Source organism: Sebastes fasciatus, chromosome 22 (assembly GCF_043250625.1).
Source record: "Sebastes fasciatus isolate fSebFas1 chromosome 22, fSebFas1.pri, whole genome shotgun sequence".
NCBI classification, from domain to species: domain Eukaryota; kingdom Metazoa; phylum Chordata; class Actinopteri; order Perciformes; family Sebastidae; genus Sebastes; species Sebastes fasciatus.
Genome location: NC_133816.1, coordinates 18,909,470 through 18,929,745, shown reverse-complemented (window position 1 = coordinate 18,929,745; position 20,276 = coordinate 18,909,470). Strand labels below are relative to the sequence as shown.

The 20,276-nt window shown below is 38.9% G+C and overlaps 1 protein-coding gene across 4 annotated transcripts in view; it reads right to left on the bottom strand.

Moving 5' to 3' along the window:
- The window catches only part of dock11 (dedicator of cytokinesis 11), a 77,302-nt gene that overhangs the window by 12,907 nt on the left and 44,119 nt on the right, over positions 1 to 20,276 (bottom strand). For 2 of the 4 annotated variants that reach the window (XM_074622783.1, XM_074622785.1), the window contains 14 exons: positions 19,289 to 19,402; positions 18,355 to 18,430; positions 16,859 to 16,956; positions 13,752 to 13,872; positions 13,396 to 13,462; positions 11,837 to 11,884; positions 11,471 to 11,616; positions 10,136 to 10,251; positions 9,320 to 9,457; positions 7,257 to 7,439; positions 6,743 to 6,856; positions 5,159 to 5,374; positions 1,173 to 1,230; positions 257 to 363 (listed from right to left, as the gene is read on the bottom strand). In XM_074622783.1, coding sequence (XP_074478884.1) covers positions 257 to 363; positions 1,173 to 1,230; positions 5,159 to 5,374; positions 6,743 to 6,856; positions 7,257 to 7,439; positions 9,320 to 9,457; positions 10,136 to 10,251; positions 11,471 to 11,616; positions 11,837 to 11,884; positions 13,396 to 13,462; positions 13,752 to 13,872; positions 16,859 to 16,956; positions 18,355 to 18,430; positions 19,289 to 19,402 — 1,602 coding nt within the window. The remainder of the gene's footprint in view (positions 1 to 256; positions 364 to 1,172; positions 1,231 to 5,158; positions 5,375 to 6,742; positions 6,857 to 7,256; positions 7,440 to 9,319; positions 9,458 to 10,135; positions 10,252 to 11,470; positions 11,617 to 11,836; positions 11,885 to 13,395; positions 13,463 to 13,751; positions 13,873 to 16,858; positions 16,957 to 18,354; positions 18,431 to 19,288; positions 19,403 to 20,276) is intronic. The other 2 variants (XM_074622784.1, XM_074622786.1) reach the window with 1 other exon arrangement.

The window sequence follows — 20,276 nt, the reverse complement described above, 5'->3', positions numbered from 1 at the left end:
ACCAAAACAATACTATTTCTGATACCTTAATTTGAGAAATAGAAAGAAAAGAAATGTTCTCAAATGTTAACTATTGTCTAAACACAAGCAGCCGTACTGAATGCAGAAGATCGCCGGATGATCCGGGTAATTTATCACTCTGCAGTCGAGCCATTTTGGGCTCCCCGGCTTCAAGGTATCTGTATTGACTAACTATTGCCAAAGTCACTTCACAATGTCACATGCAAGAAAGCCGATCTTGTGCAGACGGCCTCACCTCCGTGTAATAGACGTCTTGCATTCCGGTGTCTTCCCTCATCGCAGCTTCCTCTTCGATATTCAAGGTAATCTTCTTAAAAGCTGCGAGGCCGGTGGGGAACAACTCTGATGAGCAGCAAAGACAAGGTGAAAAAAAACTGGTTAGATGTGCAAAAGGAAATTATCTACTAACTATTTCATGAGTTTTGAAGTTGGTGGCTCTAAAAACAGTGACAATCCAAATGGATTTCCGAACGTATTTTTGAGGAACGTCGTGTAGAGATGTGTTACAGATAAAGATAAATATCCCTCCGTGGCATACCTCGTAATAACCCACATAATAAAAGCAGAGACAGTGTATCTGCCTCTCGTCTAGGCGCCAACACATTTTTAGTGAGATAAGCGGTAAGCTGTTGACCAACTGTTGCACCTCGCGCTGACATGCCTCAAAGATAAACACCATTTGTTTTGATTAATATTTGACTGCAGGATCATGTAGCATTGTGAGGCTTTGTTTTTACTAGAGAGTGCAGAGTGTTTGCATGCTGTATCTAACAACAGTCAAACTGGCTTGTCTTTTATCACCAGGGCAGGCAAATCATCCTGGAGGACCACAACGCTCCATAAAGAGTGTTTACTGGTGAAGGATTACGTGCATTGTACTGTACTGTTCTGTGTACTGTACTGTCTTTAGTCACATCGTCATAGTGTCGGTTAATAATGTGATGCCATGCCTTAATTGTGGTGGCGGTTTGACGTTGGCAAATACTTTCTTTATACCATCATCAGCAAACTGTCATTTTGCTTGTTGGTTCAATCAACCGTGTTTAATTAATGCTGCACACACAGCTTAGTGTTCAATTACAGGATACATTTGAGCCAGACATGGAGTTTGTTTACAGTTTTGTGTGCAGTAGATGTGCGGAGGGCCTTACTTTTCCTGTACAGGTACTCTGCAACCAGAGCAGCTACGTGAACGTAGCACATGGCGGCCTGTAGAGACAACAAACAGCAGCAGATTTAGTGGTAGTAGTAGTAGAAGTAATAGTAGAAACACAAGACCAAGAGTTGAAAACATGCAGTTCTATATGAAACTGAAAGGGAAAACCTCACCACAGAGTCAGTGAGACAAAGGTGAGATTGCAATCAGCAACTCTAATAGTAATATTTCATATTGCTGCAAGTGTAATGTCGTTATACATTATACGCTGACTGATTTATTGCGACTGTTATGCAATGGCTAATTACTTGCACCTGTAAATTTAACACAACCAGACACACCTGCAGTACCATCTTAACTGGTAGTTTGTCACCTGTGAAACAACAACATGCATCTGAAAGGTGAAAAGTTCTTCTGATCTTATTCATGCAGTCATTCTCAAATGTCTCTTATCCCATACTGAGGCATGTTTAACTTTTTTATTTACTTTCCTTTCTTACTTACTTACTATCTCTACTTATAATAAGTGATAGTGAGATGATCTTTTCGTGTACAAGCATTGTTATAGAAGTGTGCAAAAAATGTAAACAAAATAAAAAATAAAACAAACAGAATTAAAAAAGATAAATGAATAAAATCAGATAGAAAAATATAAATATAAAACAAAATAAAAAAATAAGACAAAATAAAATGAAACAAACACAAACTGAATAAAATAAATAAATAAAACAAAAGAAAAAATAAAACATAAAATAAAAAGAAAGAAAATGAAAAAAATAAATAAAATAAAAACAAAAACAACTGAATATAAAATAAAATAAAAATGAATCAAAACAAAAACAAAATATAATAAAACTGATCAAACAATAAAAAACAAAACAAATAAAGATAAAACTGAATAGAAAATAAAATAAAATAAAAAAATGTAGTCTTGATTTACTGTCTTATCTTATTCTTGCTTGTAATAAAAAGGGTTAAATAAATAAATGCACTTGAACTGAAGCTGACAGTACGTCCACTGAACCACCCAGGCTCAAGCTGTGTGTCAACTCTGACCTTTGACCTTCCTCTGGAGAGGAACAAATGCATCTTCCTCCAATAAAACATCACGTTGTTATGACAACACAATTAAAGTAACGTAGTAGAAGGGTAGTTTCCCAACATTTCTTTTGTGACGGGACTAAAAACTTCTGCTTTCCAGTCAGTATCAGTCTCTTGTTTATACTGAAAGAGGATGAAATAATCAATGTTTATTTCTTATTAACTAGAAATAAAACTTTTATTGTGTCTTCACCAAACTAAAATGTCGGACCTTGACCTGACCTCTCTATTTAACACATCAATGAATATTTACCTACGTAGTTTACATATTTGCACTGCTAGCGTAGGACCTACTGTGTGCGTGCCACAGGCTGAATACAACTCTGTAACAGCTGACCACAATACAGTGTGATAACAAGCGGGAGTGTTTTGTTGCGTTAATAAAATGTTTTTACAATATCAAACTTTAACCTTTGTGCCTCACTTTAAAAAAACTGCTCTTATATCCTTAGAGGACAAAATGTCCCCTTCCTAAAACTGTTATACTAATATAATTTTCCACTTTCCCTGAGTGAACATCAGTCCTGATAATAACTACCGAATATTAATTAATCTTCAGAATTTTAACCCTTTAAATGCCAGTTTGTTTACATAATGCCCCTCTTAAAAAAATTATTAAAAATTAAAAATAAAAATATTTTCTGTATACTAAATATTAGGGGGATTTTCACAGTCTGGGATATGTCAATGATTAGCAACAACATTGAGTTTGTAACTGTGATATAACAACTTCCTTCTGGAAGGAGATTTCAGAGTCTGAGGTGTGTGTGACATCCCGCCACAGGAACAGCACGTACCGTTTGCAGGAGGAAATTAAGCTCCAGCCGACACGCACTTTAGGAATGCTGTGCACTAGACACTTTAAGGGAAGTTGCAATAGCGGAAGGCTCTTCACAGTATTTTAGGATGCTATTGGTTTGAATGATTGCATAAATGTTCGTGGTTGTCTCCTACGTACACTATGTTTTTTTGTTGTTCTGGGGAAAATCTGCAGCAGCTTTTGGAGGTGGCCACAACAGAAATCAGAAAATTGCAACGGTGGTTTGACAGAAATAAATTGTCATTAAATTTGGACAAAACTAAATTTATGTTATTTGGAAACCAAAAAATAGACATACCAGTACAAATGATAATAGATGATGTGACTATTGAAAGAGTATATGTAAATACATTTCTGGGTGTAATACTGGACCACAAAATCTGCTGGAAACCTCAGATAAATTATGTAAGAACAAAGCTGGCAAAGAGCATAGCAGTCTTAGGGAAAACAAGACACACACTGGATCATAAATCACTGCACATTCTGTATTCTTCACTTGTATCACCATATCTGAATTACTGTGTAGAAGTTTGGGGTAACACTTATAAAAGCAACTTACAACCATTATGCATACTACAGAAGAGAGCAATCAGGATAGTAAATAATGTGGGATATAGGGAACACACGAACACACTGTTTTTGAAGTCACATGCATTGAAATTTATGGATTTAGTCAAATTTAAAACCGCAATAATTATGTTTAAAGCAAGACATAATTCACTTCCGGGCAATATTCAAAAAATGTTTTGTGACAGGGAGGGGGGTTATAATTTAAGAGGAAAATTTAATTTTAAAAAGCATTGTGTTCGTACAAAAAAGAAGAGTATGTGTATTTCAGTCTGTGGGGTGGATTTGTGGAATGGGTTAGGTGATGGGTTGAAGGGGAGCACAAATATAAATCAATTTAAAAAGCTATACAAGAAAGATATTTTTGGGAGGTACATGGTTGAAGAAGAGTTGTGTTAAAGGTTGGTTATATACTTTTTAACTGCGGATGTATTTGTGGGTTGTAAATAAATTTGGGATGCTGTTCATATATTCAATTTGGGATGTAAATAAATCTGAGATAGTTTTTATATTATATTATATTATCATTCTATGATATATGAGTTAATAGAGGAGAAGTGAGAAAGGGGTAGGGTAATATAAGTTTTTCTTCTACCTACTCCTTTTCGGACACTATAACTCTTGTTTTGTTTGTTATTATTTTGTATCTGTTTTTATTTATTATATGTTCGAAATAAAGTCTTTCATTCATTCATTCATTCATTCAAATGTGTGTGTTTTTGTCTGTTTTTAATGACCACTGCACCGAAACAAATTCCAATCAACTGTGGGTTGACATGGCAATAAAAGTATTGAATTGAATAAGACCTGGATACGATGCCGCCACTCAGCCTTGCATCCAATTTTTTTTCAGTGGCCACTCGCAGTATTGCAGCAAAAAATCCCCCTGCGGCCCAAAAAACATGTCCCGATAGACCACCACTGTAAAAAGTACGTCTGTAAAACTGTTGACGGGACACCTCGAACTGCAAATAAGGTTGTTTATTATAGGTATAGTATAGTTTATTATATTATGATGTAGACTTATTATAGGAGCTGAGGTTGAACTTCCAAAATGAAACAAACCCTTGCCAAAATGTATTCCATTTGCATCAACACAGCCACAAATATCCCTAGTGAGGGACAAAGGTTAAACTCATTAAAGCATTTATGCTTGTTTTTATCCTGGAGGGACACCAGGAGTGATATACGGTGAGTAATACTTCCTTGAAATCGCGTGGGTTTGAAACCTGAGACCGAAGCACTGACTCACTGTGTGTACTACTGCTGTACCGTGTGACTCTGTGTTTGCTTTGGTGCTGCCCTATGAGCATGACGGTGTGTCACCAAAGTAAAAACATACTCTTTCCTACGCAAGCCATCAGACAGATTATTATCTCTTATCGTAAGTGATAGAGAAAGGTCAAACAGACGGAGGAAAACCTGGTCCTGTTTAAGCACATCATTTTCATCTGGACACAGAAAGTGAACATTCAAAGTCTTCCTGTTGATACCTCAGAGAGATCTCCGTTCTTGAGGTGAGCTCGGGCCATGCTGTCCAGCCAGGTTCGTCTCAGCTCGGGGGTGCTGGCGTAGGACCGGGCCAGACTGTACTGGAGGTCCAGCAGCATCTCCGGGTCTTTCTCGTGCTCCCTCATCTGGGCCGTGGCCATCAGCACCGTGCGGATCCGCTTGGTCAGACCCTTCACTTCAGAGGGGAATGCCGTGGACTGAATCATGCAGAGAGGAGACACACACAGACTTATGAAAACATGATTGAATCTACTGGAAAAATACGAGCAGGACCCTGTTCTTCAAGCGGCTTAACTAATATGAGCTAACATGTTATTGTACAGTGCGCTCTTATTTTGAAATAAGGACAACATGAAGAGAGAATAAAAACCATAATCAGCACTCGTATCATTGCTGTGCTGATCAAATGATTGCAGTTACATGAGGTAGGCGTGTAAGGAAGCCTCCCAGCATGCACACGGCCAACAGGAGTTATGGCACAGAAGCTAACCATTGTACTGCTGTGGACAGGGACAGCAGCAAAATGTATTTTAGCCACTTAAAAAAAAATCAATATTAGTTTAAGTGTACGCTATATTTAGAATATTTTGGCCACTTAACATTGCCAGCCCTTTCCGTCAGGGAACTGAAGCGGTTATCTAGGCTCCTGCCAAAGCCACCAGACTCCATTAAAAAAAACAGTAATTTTAGTTTGCATAACAGAGGAGTTTCTGATCTACCGCTGCCTCGATCGGTTAGATTGTTTGTGTTATTGTGTGACTATGGTGATTTAAAGGGTTAGATTAAAAAAAACCTGAAGCTCTACATGACTCCGTGTGAAAGAATCTGTCATCCATTATCTTCACCTCCTACGTATTTACAGTCTAAATAAACCACATCGGTCGTAATAATCTCACATTGGGAACAGAGGTTTTTTAGAAGTGGGGCCACAGTAGCTTATCTAAAGATGAAAATAAACACAGAGTTGGATAACAGATAGCGTTTTTGGGTTGAGTAGTGCAGCGCAGGCTTATATGGAAAGATTACAAACCATTCTATCAGATTGAATTCAGAGCTGTGATTGGTAAGACTTTCTGTTTTTTGGTAAAACTTCCATACTTTTCCAGGCTTTTCGGTAGATTTTTCAGACCATTAAATGACTTTGTGACTTGGGGAGGATGCTGTGACAAGATTTAACACAAAGTTTGCATCCAGTTTTTTGTTTTTGCCCATTTGGAGTTGTTAACCAACCAGAGCTTTGCATTTGGGATTGTCAAGACAGCCCTCAAAAAACGTCCCCAACACAGAAAGTTGGACTTTTCTTTCCACTGTTAAACATTGTGTACTTGGGTTAAAGCTGTTTTGCAGGCTGTGACCAGGCCTCACACAGCGGTAAGCATTTAGGCTGCGCTGGCTGCTCCAAATGATATTTTAGAAAACAAAATAGGGGTCTGGAAACAAAGCTATTTCCATACTCCCTTTTCTTTTTTTCCATACTTATCCAGACCTGGAAATGACTAAAATCAGATTCCATACTTCTTCATACTGCGTAGGGAACCCCGTAGTCTTGTTGATTTCTACTATACCTTCATGGCCTTGTCGCTGTTCGCAAAGTTGTTGATGATGGAGAGAGACTCCTGGAAGCGTGAGCTGCCGGTCAGCGCCACGTCGGAGATCAGCTGGCTTACGGCGATGATGATCTGGACGGAGAAAAAAGGGAGCAAAGCGATCGAGATGGAAGAAGATAAATGAACGGAGGGTAAACACAGATCCACACCAAATGGTACATACTGTATATTGACAGAGTCCAGTGAGAGCTAATGGAAAGCTGGACGGCCTTCTGCAGAGACTCAGCAGGCAGTCTGTGTTTAAACACCCTCTAAACATTCTCTCCGTCTTATGAAAGCATCCAAAGTACTCGGAGGAGTGTGTGTGAACAATCGGCTAAAGGTCAAGGGTGAATATCAGGGTATTACAGACCACCGAGTGTGTTGAATGTTGACAGTACGGCTATTGCTCACAGAGTTTTGAAGGCCAGACCCTTAAGAGGGATTTCCTCCGTTTCTTCCTCTACTTCAAAAAAACAACGCTCCACTTTACCTGCAGGTGCGTGCGCAGGAAGGTCTTCCTCTTGGTGTACTCGTAGTTGTTCCTCATCAGCAGGTAGAGCAGCGCAGACACCTCGGCCCGCAGACATCCCAGCTTGGAGACGCAGCACTTGAGCACCTCGCAGCACAGGGCCTCGCACAGCGTCACGCGGCCCTTGAACAGCACCGACGGGAACTGACGGGGACAACGTGTTAGTGTATTAAAGGGCAGGGACGGGATTAGGAAAGTACTGTAAGTATGTGGGGAGGACAGCAGGAAAGTGGCAGTGAGACAGTAGAACAGGAACAGGAGCTGTGCATCCCAAAAAACACTCCTGAAAAGACTGTAATATGAGTTTTGTTACCAAGTAGAATGAGTATGTGTATGTACTTTTATTTGAACAAACATGGAGCTTTTGCTGCATCAATGCACTTTAGAAGTTTTACATTTTGGAAGATCAGTTTTAACATTCTAGTCTTGAACAAACAAAAGTAGATTTCAGCCCTTTATTTTACAATTGGCATGAAAAACAAACTTGAACCTGAATAACAGAGTTTCCTTTTCTTAAAGATTATCATATATCTTATCATAGCATGTGTGAGGCTTCCTTCACAGTTTCAAAACATGCCAATGCAATGAATTACAGCAACATCTTGAGGTTTTTTCAGTCTAGATGTGGGCACATATTACTTATTGCAAAAGTTTTGGTGTAAAACCAAAAGTTTGTTAACAAATAACATCAAAAGACCAACATCAGCATACCTAAACCAATACGTTAGTACTTCTCTCAAGACTTTTCCACTTCCTTGTTTCCCATTTACATGTTCAAATCTTATTTGTTTATTTTTATCTCCGCCATGCGTAACCCCAGAGGGGATCATGCGCGCGTTCCTGTGTGTGTGTATCTGTCTGTCTGTCCACAGCTAATCTCGTAACTCCTGGACCCATCAGCCTAATATTTTCTGCATTGATCTATGACTGTGTGCTAAAGGACCTCTTGTGGTTTGCGGAGATTCACAGTTTTTATTGACTGATTTATACCGTCATTGACTGCTGACCACTGTTTCAGTAGCAAAAGGCATTTCCGGCAATCGGCTAGGCTAAAAACAAGCCTTACTTAGTCTGTTGCATGGCACATTTTGCCGTTTGTCGTGGTTCAAAAACTGGCATCCATAGAAAAGTTTGGTCTCATTTTGAACCGGAGCATCTGCAGATTAATTCCATGCCCAATTTGTTATGATCCACTAAAATTACGAAACGAGATGAATAAGGAAGGAAGGATTTTTTTTTGCAAGGAATCAAAGTACTTCAGTGTACACATTGTGCATTTCTTCGTGTTTTTTGATATTCTGTGTGGTATTTTGCAGAGCGGGATTGTTTTGCATTTGTTAACGGTCATGTTCACAACCCTTCCATTTCCTCAAAAGGCCTTTGTCAGGACGCCACTGTGAATAAGAATGCATTCTTAATGACTTAAATAAATAAAAGCTAAATAAATAAAGAGAGCGACATTTACGGTCTGTGACTTCGCAGAAACCAGCCTCTCCCACTCTTACAGTAACAGAAATAACAACATGCCAGAACAGAGTCTCCCCTGCTGCTCTCCTCTGATTCATCACACAAGCAGCCAACAGTGATACTGCCGATGCTATCAGAGGATGCCACGGGGGAAGCGGGTGGTCTCCTCCCTTGGGAACTGCATGACATGTTCCCTCACAAGCCTGAGATTGAGTCGTGTTAGAGCTCACTTCAACTCATCAAATGAGTCTTAAATTAGATCAAGAGCAATAAGGCAACATGTGAATGTGGGAACAACGACAAACACAGGAAACAATATTTATTCTACGCATCCGCTCTTTTTTTCAGCGCAGTGTGTCCTTGTTTTGGATGTTATAAATAGTACACTGAGAGAGAATGACCGTGGCAACGACACGTAGGCTGGACAAGTGACAACATACATCATTTCTGTTTGTTTACTAAGTGGTGGAAAATGTTGTAGGCAGTTTCCAAACAATAAAAAGCATCTTTTCTTCGACAGTCACTATCTGAGATAATACCGCAGTGTGCCGACATACCTTGTTGATGAAAGCCCTGAGCGCGGCAAACACGTGTCTGAGGGCAGCTTCTGATTGGCCGACTTTAAGGAAGGTCAGGTAAACGTCAAACACCTTCTTCATCAGGGGGTTGTGACCGTCGCTGTCCAGCAGCTGGGTCTAACACACACACACACACATTGACTTGCATTATTCCCTTTAGACACTACTGTACATGCCTAACACCAACCTTAACTTATTCAGAGTAACACAAGTACACACACGATGATGATATCATATATATATATATATATACTGTATATATATAAAAAATAATAATAATAACTTAATAAATAAAGACTAAAAACAGAAAACAGCTGGTACAATTAAAATGATATAATAAAATAATAAAAATATAAAAAAATAAATAAATAATAATAATTATATACAATTTTACTAAAATATAAATAAAATATAATTTTATTATATATATATATATAAAATTACATCACATGTTATTATATTTATACAATTACATATAATTTTATTATACATATATACATAGAAATTACATATAATTTTTATTATATATATACATAAAAGAATTACATATAATTTTTTATTATATATATATAAAAAATTATATATAATTATATACAGTATATATATAAAATTACATTATTTTATTTTATATTTATAAAAAAATACGTATAATTTATTATATATATATATATATATATTTGATTTTTTTTATTACATATATTTACTGGTGCATGTATTTTAAATTGAAGGAGGTAGGTTTGGTTGCGTGTGTGTGCGTGTGTGCGTGCATATACGTGTGTGTGTGTGTGCACTGACCTTGAAACACTGAGTGAAAAGAGAGAGGACATCCAGGACACTCAGGCAGACCTCGGTGGAGATGTTGCCCTCCAGAAGAGCCTGATGGTGGATCTCTGCTTCTGATGGCCCCGTGCCTAAAACACACACACACACACACACACATGGTAATGGTTCATTGCAATGAAGAACACATCAGTTACTCTGATGATTACCACATTGTGTTTAAGTACCAGTACTGATCTTGTTGATGTCTGAACTTCTTCAGACTTTAGACTTTATTTTCCCACGAGGGGGAATTCTCACTGTACTTGTCTTGTCAGACACCAATACATACAGCAGCACACAATAATACAGTAACAGCAATACAACAGCGACAACAACAGAAAATGACGGACAGCAATACACACTCAGGCCTATTCAGCGACGCCTGTTGTTTAAGGCGGCTATGACTGCCGGTATCAAGCTTTACCCAAGGAAAATGTTTAAGGAACATCTTGTACAATTCAACTTCTTATTCAAGTTTGCCATCATTAGCATGTAGCTTGTCAGGGACATGAACAACTTGTTGTGTCTAGCAAGGTGGAAAAAAACACGTAATACTGCAATCAATAGGGGACGCATGGATGATTATGGTGTGTGTTGATCCTGCTCATTCTTCTCTGCAATAAACCACACAATTCTCATCAAGTTTCAGTGTGGATTGTACGCATGGTTGCATTAATCTGGCATGTTCAGATATCCATTACATCACGCTCACAGAGGCCTTTGAGCTTGACATGATGTGGTGAGTGACAAATAATAGATTAAGGATAAATCGAGGAAAGCCTGAGGCTCAACCGGACGTGAGTCTAGTGTGTTCAGGAGCTGCCTATTGGCTGGTTTCCATCCAGGTACAAACATGGTAGTGAAACTTGCCGTTGGTTTGTTTGTTCTGGGAATAACAACGGCTCACCGTGTGTGCTTCTAACAACATTTGATTTTCTCCAGACCTCAGTTAAAGTCAGGCTTTGTGAGATTAACAACTCGTGTGGCCGTCTCCTCACTTAGCCTCTCCAAATCCAAATGTCAAGTGCAGATTTCGTTTCATGTTTAGACAAGGATTTCTTCCAAGTTTCAACACTGAGATTCTGTTTGGTGCGGGCTCCTTGTTAGACTTGTTTAATTTGTGGGAAAAAAAGTGGTTTGGAAACTGGTGCTCTGCCATGAAGCTGCCATTTCCTAAGCATCTTTTGACTGTGCAGTACGTTTATTAAAAGAAAATATGAATTAAGTTGATACAAAAAGGTCTGCCTTCATTCAATTATTGTTCTATATTTATACGTTTTGCATGTGAACTGGTGTGTGTGTGGTTACCTATATTGAGAGTGAAGGAGGCTTCCATGGTGCCAAACTGGTGTAACTTAGTCTGCATGAGGCTGGCTCTGTTGCAGCGCATAGCCGGCATCGTCTGAGACTTCCTGTCTGAGGAGAACAGCTTCGACACACACATGTCCTGACTCCTGCATGGATAACACATCCACAGAGAGAGAGAGTGCATTTATTTAGTTTGGAAATGAAACCCTGCAAATATTTACATCATGTAATGACTAATTAAACCACGCCAACAGTTCCATGATATCAACCAAGACAACTTGGAATTACGCCTCCTGGAAGCTCAAATTTCAGATGTTCCACAGGTATGACAGGTAACAACAATGCTGCTGGTTTTTCCAGCCTTACCGGCCAATGCTCCTTTTTCCAATGTAACGTAGCTGAAGCAGACAGATCCTGCAGTAGAGCGTGAGAACAATAGAAAACGTTAGCAGGAGAAGGGGAAAGTCCTGCTTAATTTACTTTCATTTTTCAATACTGGTATTTTTTTCAAGAACTTTTTAACCTTTGTTGTATTTGGTTTCGGTTAAGGTAGCACTACAGTGTCTGAGAAATACTATCCAGTTGTCTGGATACAACATTATTGTGTTTTTTGTGCAGTATTAAAAGTAAAGTAAAAAGTAAATTCCTTTATTTTTCTTTCTCTTTTTTGCTTTAACTTATCATTATTAAGTAAATGTTGATTGCACAGTGTAATGGCTCTACAATATGACACCATAGATTGGTGCCCTATAAGCCCTGCATTCACTATGCAATTCTGTCTGCCAACGGTTACAATCTCCCGGGAAAATGAAGGCTCCATATATGGCACAAAGCCCTGGAGAAAAAGAAATGCGGCGTGTCCTGGCAGGGTCGCCAACTCTTTTACTCATACGCTCATTTGCATGTCAGAGAATGCCTACGCTGTTGGCAGAAGAGCCATGGGCTGTGATTACTCATGTTCTCAGCATGCATGGGAATGTTTTACAATAACATATATGAGAGTTAGGGCTGTCAATCGATTAATCGCATATTAATCACACATTTTTTATCTGTTCAAAATGTACCTTAAAGGGAGATTTGACAAGTATTTAACACTCTTATCAATATGGGAGTGGACAAATGTGCTTGCTTAATGCAAATGTATATATTTATGTATATGTATAAATCAATTAACAACACAAAACAATGACAGATAGTGTCCAGAAACCCTCACAGGTACTGCATTTAGCATAAACCAATATGCTCAAATCATAACATGGCAAACTGCAGCCCAACAGGCAACAACAGCTGTCAGTGTGTCAGTGTGCTGACTTGACTATGACTTGCCTCCAAAACTGCATGTGATTATCATAAAGTGGGCATGTCTGTAAAGGGGAGACTCGTGGGTACCCATAGAACCCATTTTCATTCACATATCTTGAGGTCAGAGGTCAAGGGACCCCTTTGAAAATGGATATGCCGGTTTTTCCTCGCCGAAATTTAGCGCAAGTTTGGAGCGTTATTTAACCACCTTCCTGACAAGCTAGTATGACATGGTTGGTACCGATGGATTCTTTAGATTTTATAGTTTCATATGATACCAGTATCTTCACTCTAGCTTTACCGAGCTCACTACAAGCTTAAAATCACAAGTTGCGTTAATGCATTAAAGAAATGAGTGCCGTCTGAATAAGTCCCTAACCTGTGTCTAGTAGTAGGCTCTGAGGAAAACCGAAAATTATCTTTGCGACAGTGGTGCCAACAATAACACCTCTTGGAAACTTTAACTGATTTAGTTCCAGATAGCTGCGTATTTTTAATTTTTTCCATATCACCAAGAATGCAACACGCCTCCAATGACTTGACTTTCACATTAGACATGACAGAACATTTGGTGTTACTGCATCACAACGGGCCATTGTTGTTGGCCATGGTTCACTACTCACTCTAGCAAACTGAGGAAGTTCATGATGTCTTGAGGGCTGACTTTGTTCCAGTAGGCCATGAGATTGTCTGTGGACAAAAAGAAAGTCTTTGATGCATGTCTTATTTAACCAACATAAATCAATGAGCTGTCAAAGTTGAATAAATAGCTCCAGCTGATTTTACAGGATTCATGTAGCTAAATCAACTAAACATCCTAGACTGGGGAGATTCCTGGCTGACAGTCATTATGTTCATGTAACAGCCAAGTTTCTGTGCAGACTCTATCCCAAAATAGCAGACATGGCTGTTATGTCACATCCTTGTCTTTGGTGAATGAAGGCCTGATTGTGCGGTGCGGTTGCAGATCACCACTGACCCTCTGACAAGGTCTTGACGATGTGCAGAAAGGAGAGCAGGAGGCCCTTGATCTCGTAGTGTCCCAGTCTGCCGATGGGAGGCATGGGGCTGCTGCTCATGGTGGAGCCACGTCGCTGCAGCTGGAACAACACAAACATTCAAATTCTTGGTATGGGAAAAAAAAAGCTGATTCAGCCAAACAAAATCTTTTGTATTTGGTAACATATGTTTTTTTTTAGTTAGAGGTTTAACAGAATAGGAACAGTTCATTGTTGGTTTGGGTCTGCTCTGCACATGGGATTTGTTGACTAAGGCCTTATCCTTTAACAAAGAGAGTCGTTGAGGATGTTACTATAGATTCAACTATTCCAGCAAGAGAGAAAGTCCATGTAAAGATTTCTATAGATTCTCGTGTCCACCTGTAGTCTACCCTAAGTATCTGAAGGTACGCTACGTATCGTGATACCGGCCGGGTTAGCAAGGTGATATAATGTGATTTTTTTTACGTCTTTTTTTTTAAGACATTATATAGTTACAGAGCATATGAAAAAAAAGATAATAATAATAATAATAATATAATAATAAAATAATAATAATCAATGAAAAAGAGGAGAAATAAAATAACTGATTGCATAAATATCAATTTGTAGCATATCCATAAAATCTGAGTTAAAAAAGTTTACTTATCAATATGTTTTTTTTCTTTTACATGTTTTTATGTTGTTTTTTTATTATCTAATTATTTTTTTATTATTTCAATCATTACTTTGAATGTGTCTTATATTTTTTTTATATTTTCATTTACTCATTATTTTATTATTATTATTATGATTATTATTATTATTATTATTATGTAGTTAAAGTATATTTGATACAAGAATAGGTTCATTATCAATAATATATCATTACCACATTTTTTTCTATAATTATTAATTTCTTATGTTATTTTATTTTATTTCTCTGGTTTTTAATAATGTTTTAATAACAAAAGAAATGTTGAAACACATTGGAATTGAGTAAAATAAGCCTTTTGCTAATAAAAATAAATCTTAAAAAAAAAAAAAAGTTTACCTTCAACCCACATTAATGCAATTAACTTTCATCTAAAACTCATTTTAGATGAAAGTTATACTGTTACACTGATGCGTTAAACTGTTTTCATCATGAAGTTATCTGGAGTTTGCGAGCAGACAAGTGAGGACATCTGCACATTAGTTTATGTAATGGGTAAAGTTTAGGGAACCAGGCTGTGGCCAAGAAGTGACATAAAGTTGCATCCGTGAGAGCAAGTTTTAACGATTAGACTGTTGCGTTACAAACAACCAGCTGCGATCAACCAAAGATGGTGTACTTTAAAGCACTACAAGTATGTATTTACACAGATGATAAATAATCCACTCCAGTGTGTCTATATTCAACATCTGGGTTCATGACAAGTCAGCGGATGACCACACTCAGCTCTGGCAGCAGACCAGGGAACATGAATTTTGTTTTCCTGTAAAAAATCATTAACATGTGTATATAACATGTGGTGTCTCCCCGTCAGGGGTTCAGATCAAAAGAACTTTAACATTTAACTAAATGGTTTGACATGTGTTAAATGAAAATTGATGCAATGTTTCCAGTGACATTTAATGCGCCACAGTTGCACAGCAGGAACAGCGAGGGCTTGTTATGTTGACCGTGTGTTCAGAGACACTGAGAGGACGCCTTTCAAAAGCAATATGGAGATGTTTTCTTTCACATTATTTTCAGTTTGTTATGAGAAAATGCACCGTGGAGACTTCAGATTTGGATCCAAAACAGTGTGTGAACTTAGCATGGGCCTTAGCCTGTTGGTTATTAAATGGACTATACACCGATCAGCCATAACATTAGATCAGCACGGGCACACTGACCGGTCAACACAAAGTTCAAAGTTCAAACTGTTCACATGCTGTCTAATATATCCCACCTACTGCCAGGTGCCATTGTAACGAGATAATCAATGTTATTCACTTCACCTGTCAGTTGTCATGTTATGGCTCATCGCTGTATGTAAGTTTTTACACCTATAAATGTGTTTAATCGTTTTTTTATTGCCAGTGTGTGAACAGGTTGTAACCTAACCAAAAAAAGTAGACCTTCCGCAACCTTCTAGGTTTCCTCTATCAGCCTGTACACTGCTTTTAATGTGAAGAATGCAGGCTTGTATTTTCCGGGAAAATCCAACAGATGTGAAATCATGCGTGCTCGCGAGTGCCTTTATTTTCAGCTTTGCTTACAGTGTGCAACCAGACCTAACATTCGGTTAGAAATGGAGTCCACTAACACCAACAAACGACCAACCCCCAACATAATCTCTACGGAAGCACAAACAAAAACAAAGTCTAGTGAAGCCCGTCTTGCAAAATAGGAAGTTGACCATCTATTGTGATCAACATCAGCAAAGTCTTGGATTCGTGGAGGGACTTTCGTTTGGGTTTGGGTATCAAAACGGACCCCGAGCTGGCAAAATGTTTTGCTCATACACTGCAACTGGCGCACCACTGCATGCTTAAATGGTTAAAAATTGGTTAACGAGGGTCAGTTATCAGTTAAAAAAAAATCCAAAATTAGCATCCCTAGTTGTCGCACTTTAATATGATGCTTTTGGCGCTCGAATGAGTATGCATAGAGCATGCAGTATGAAGATGCAAGAGCTCTGCTAGATAAAGTTGCATATAAAACCTTAAAAACAGGCTATAAAATCCTAAAATCATTCCTAAAATGGACAAGAAGCAAGTGGAGGGAGGCCAAAACTGGTGGTATATGATCCTGTTCTCTTTTTCCAACGGGAAGAAGACAAGCAGTTGTATTTTGTAATAACTGTAGATGCCAAAGTGCCGACTGTTCAACACCCACATACAAAGAATTATAATAGTCTAACTGGGAGGTAATAAAAGTATGAGTAACTCTCAAGCGATCTTTGGGAGAGAAGAGAAGGAGCTATCAGAAATCCCGCCAAGATTCTTAACAAAAGGTCGACTGTGAGTAGCTGAAGGGCCGAGACTATCAACAGTCATCCAGTAGGTCAGGTCAGACCGGGAAAGTTTAAATCCATCCGTGTTTTGATATAAAACAGTTCATGGTGTGAAATGTTCTTACCTCAATGCTGTCTAGTGTTCCTGGGTCCATGAACAGAGAGTATCGGGAGTCCTCTCTCCTCACAACGTGGCCGTTCTGAGCTGGCTGAGCTGGCAGACCTGCAGCCGACACAGTGCAGTATTGTTAATGCCAACTGAAAGCAGCACGATTGCGTATACTGTACGCAACGACTCAATTCGTATAAGCTCACTGGCATTGACATTTGTAAATTTAGGGGAGATACTGACACTCTCTCAGGCAGTATCTTGATATTTTGCGTGGCAATATTGTATCAATGCACAGACGTGAAATATCGATCTATGTCATACCAGCTTGTCGGGAAAGAGGCTAAATAACGCTCCAAACTTACGCTAAATTTTGGCAAGGAAAAAACTGGCATGGCCATTTTCAAAAGGGTCCCTTGACCTCTGACCTCAAGATATGTGAATGAAAAACTCTGACACAAACAGAGGGAAAACAGGATCTTATTGGATAAAACAGATGTTGACAAAATGCGTAATTTGCAGTTGAAAAAAGGTAATAAATCGCAATATATCTTATCACAATATTAAATGTTTAAAATCGCAATAAGATTGTATCGTGACTTCAGCATCGTGATAATATCGTATCGTGGGAACTCTGGTGATTCTCACCCCCACCCGTAAGTACTGTATATTTACCCTCCTATTAGGGCTGCACAATTAATCGAATATCAATCGCGATCAAAATTTTGGCTTCCCGCAACTTAATGAACGTGATCAACTGCAATATTGAAATGTAAATTGCGTGCTCCATTCATAGAAAACTCAGCTGCGTATCAAATCAAGCGCTTCCTAAACTAACAGCCAGCCACCATTCGATGATTGAGATGTTTTCGCTTCACTTTTGGGGAGCCGTCATGTCGCGGCGTTCGCACTTGTAGAGCGGCAGCCTGTGAAAAAGAGATCATTGCATAACTCTATTATGTCACCCGGGAAAAGAAGTTATTGAATCGCATTTTGGGAAGTGTGTGAATGACTCATACGAGAGACTAAAGGTCAGGATATTGTAATCTTTAATCTGTCTCTTGTTACTTTATGGAAATACAATACTAAATTGCTGCAGAACTCTTTCAAACATGTGACAATGACCCTTTTCACAACCATTTTAAAGTACAATGGGACGCTGGTAGTGAACATCTGAAATTCAAAAAGATTAAAACATGCACATCAGTTGCAGTGAATGTGTATTTCTGTCTGCTTTTTGTCAGTGTTGTTGCTGTGCAAACCAAACTGTCTCCATCCTCACGGAAGAAGCCAGACCCGGGTAAGTGCTATGATATATGTGGTGATCAAATCCCAAGTATGAAATAAACAACAGTCTGAGTGGCACATGTCTGCTGCTTTCAGACAGCGAGAGAGTGCTGCTAATGGACTAAAGTTGTGTGTAACATAAATAATGCCTCTGTGGTGGTGGTGATAATGGATGATCTGTAAAGAGGAGGAAGCCAGATACTGTATGTGCTGCTCTGAACTCACCATGGTCTCTGTCAATTGCAGTGCTGATTCTCCTGCTGTCTGTGGAACCGGTTGATATCAGGTCATCTCTGGAGCCCTGCACAACCACAACATGGAAGAAGAGAAGTCTGGGTTACTGTTAAAGGAATAGTTTGGATGTTTTGAAGTGGGGTTGTATGAGGTACTTATCCATAGTCAGTGTAACGGATTTTACACATTAAAAAAAATCGATATCCATTTAAGTGTACACTATACTGTATGGAGAATATTTTCCCCACTTTACCTTGCCGCCATACAGCCCTTTCCGACTGGGAACTGAAGCCATTATCGATGCTCTCTTCAAACCCACCAGACTCCATTGACAAAAACAGTAATTTTACCTCACAGAACAAAGGAGTTGCTGGTCTACCGCTGCGTCGATCGCTTAGTTTGTTTGTGTTATTATGTGACTTTGGTCGAGGCAGCGATAGACCAGCAACTCCCGTTTTCTGCGAGGTAAAATTACTGTTTTTGTCAATGGAGTCTGGTTGCTTTGAAGAGAGTATAGATGTAACGGAGTTATATAGTTCCCCGTCGGAAAAGGGCTGTATGACTGCAAGGTACAGACTGCACAATTACACCTTCTGACAGATACCATTTGTATTATAACTCAACAGTCTGAGTGAAAACACACACAAATCTGTGTTTTCCAGATGCAGAATCCAAGAAACTGGAACTGCGAATCCTCCCAAAAGGACTTGTAACACTGTCTCCTGTTAAAATGACTTCTTTATTACATTACGAACAGTGCAAAGTTTCGTCGTCCACTTCACCTGACGAAGAGCCGATTTAGGCTTGAATCTTTATATCTTAATGTAATAAACAAGAAATTGTTGCAAGTTTGCATTAGAAAGCAGTAACCAGAGCAGTATGTAACCCTACTGTGGACATCCAGGGTATACTGAGGGGGACTCACATTGAGGCCAAGCCCGGGGCTGGAGGTGTACGGCTGGGCAGACAGCTGCTTCAAGTTCTGGTAGAGCAGCTCAAAGAGTGGCAGGTAGAGCAAACAGATCCTGGCCTGCTGGTTCTGAAACATTAAATATGACTACATGAGCTTTTTCTTAATAATAAATGCACTGACGAATCCGTCAAAACACAAGTATGAGTAACATTACATGAAGTTATAGAGGCAGAATGACACACACCTGTAATGAGAGATTAGAGGTTAAACACAGTTAGAATAGCGTGACCTTAAAACAATACTCAAAGCCCAACTGTACCCAGCCTCTATCAGTGATCCTTGCACTCTAAACACTGGCTTATTTGCATAACAGACATTGGTATCTCGTTGGGGGGTTGAACACACCGTTAAACGGCAGTTCATCGTATGCACGGAGGGTGACCTGTGTCAGATTTGCGTCACATCAAACATTAACTTTTTTGCGTGCAAACAATGAGGTTCTGGTTTAAATAAGTTGCGCTGAAGGGAGAGGAGACAATACTTCAGTGGCATTTGGACTTTTACTTAATCAGGTCAACATCTGACCAAGTTTGATGGTAAATAATTTTTTTTAGGGATATCTTAAAGGTCATATTGATAACATTTTTATGTAGACGAATAATTCTTAAAAAATAATACCCCCACAGAGCGTGTAGAAAGGTGCAAAATAAAAAAGGGAACTTGATCACTGATGACACAAAGATACCGTGTGATACATATATAACGTTGTTATACTATTGGCTCACGACTTAGAAATGAGAACTGAACGTCTGATATCTTCCACAGATATATATAAATCATTGTGGGTCGGTGTCCCATGCGCGATCGCGTGTGACTACGCTGTTGAGACTCAGACTCCAACACAAACTACACGGAAGCACCAAAACCGCAAAGTTATATCTAGTGAAGCCCGTCTTGAAAAACAGTGTTGGCCTTCGTTGACTTAACGGCCACAGGTGTC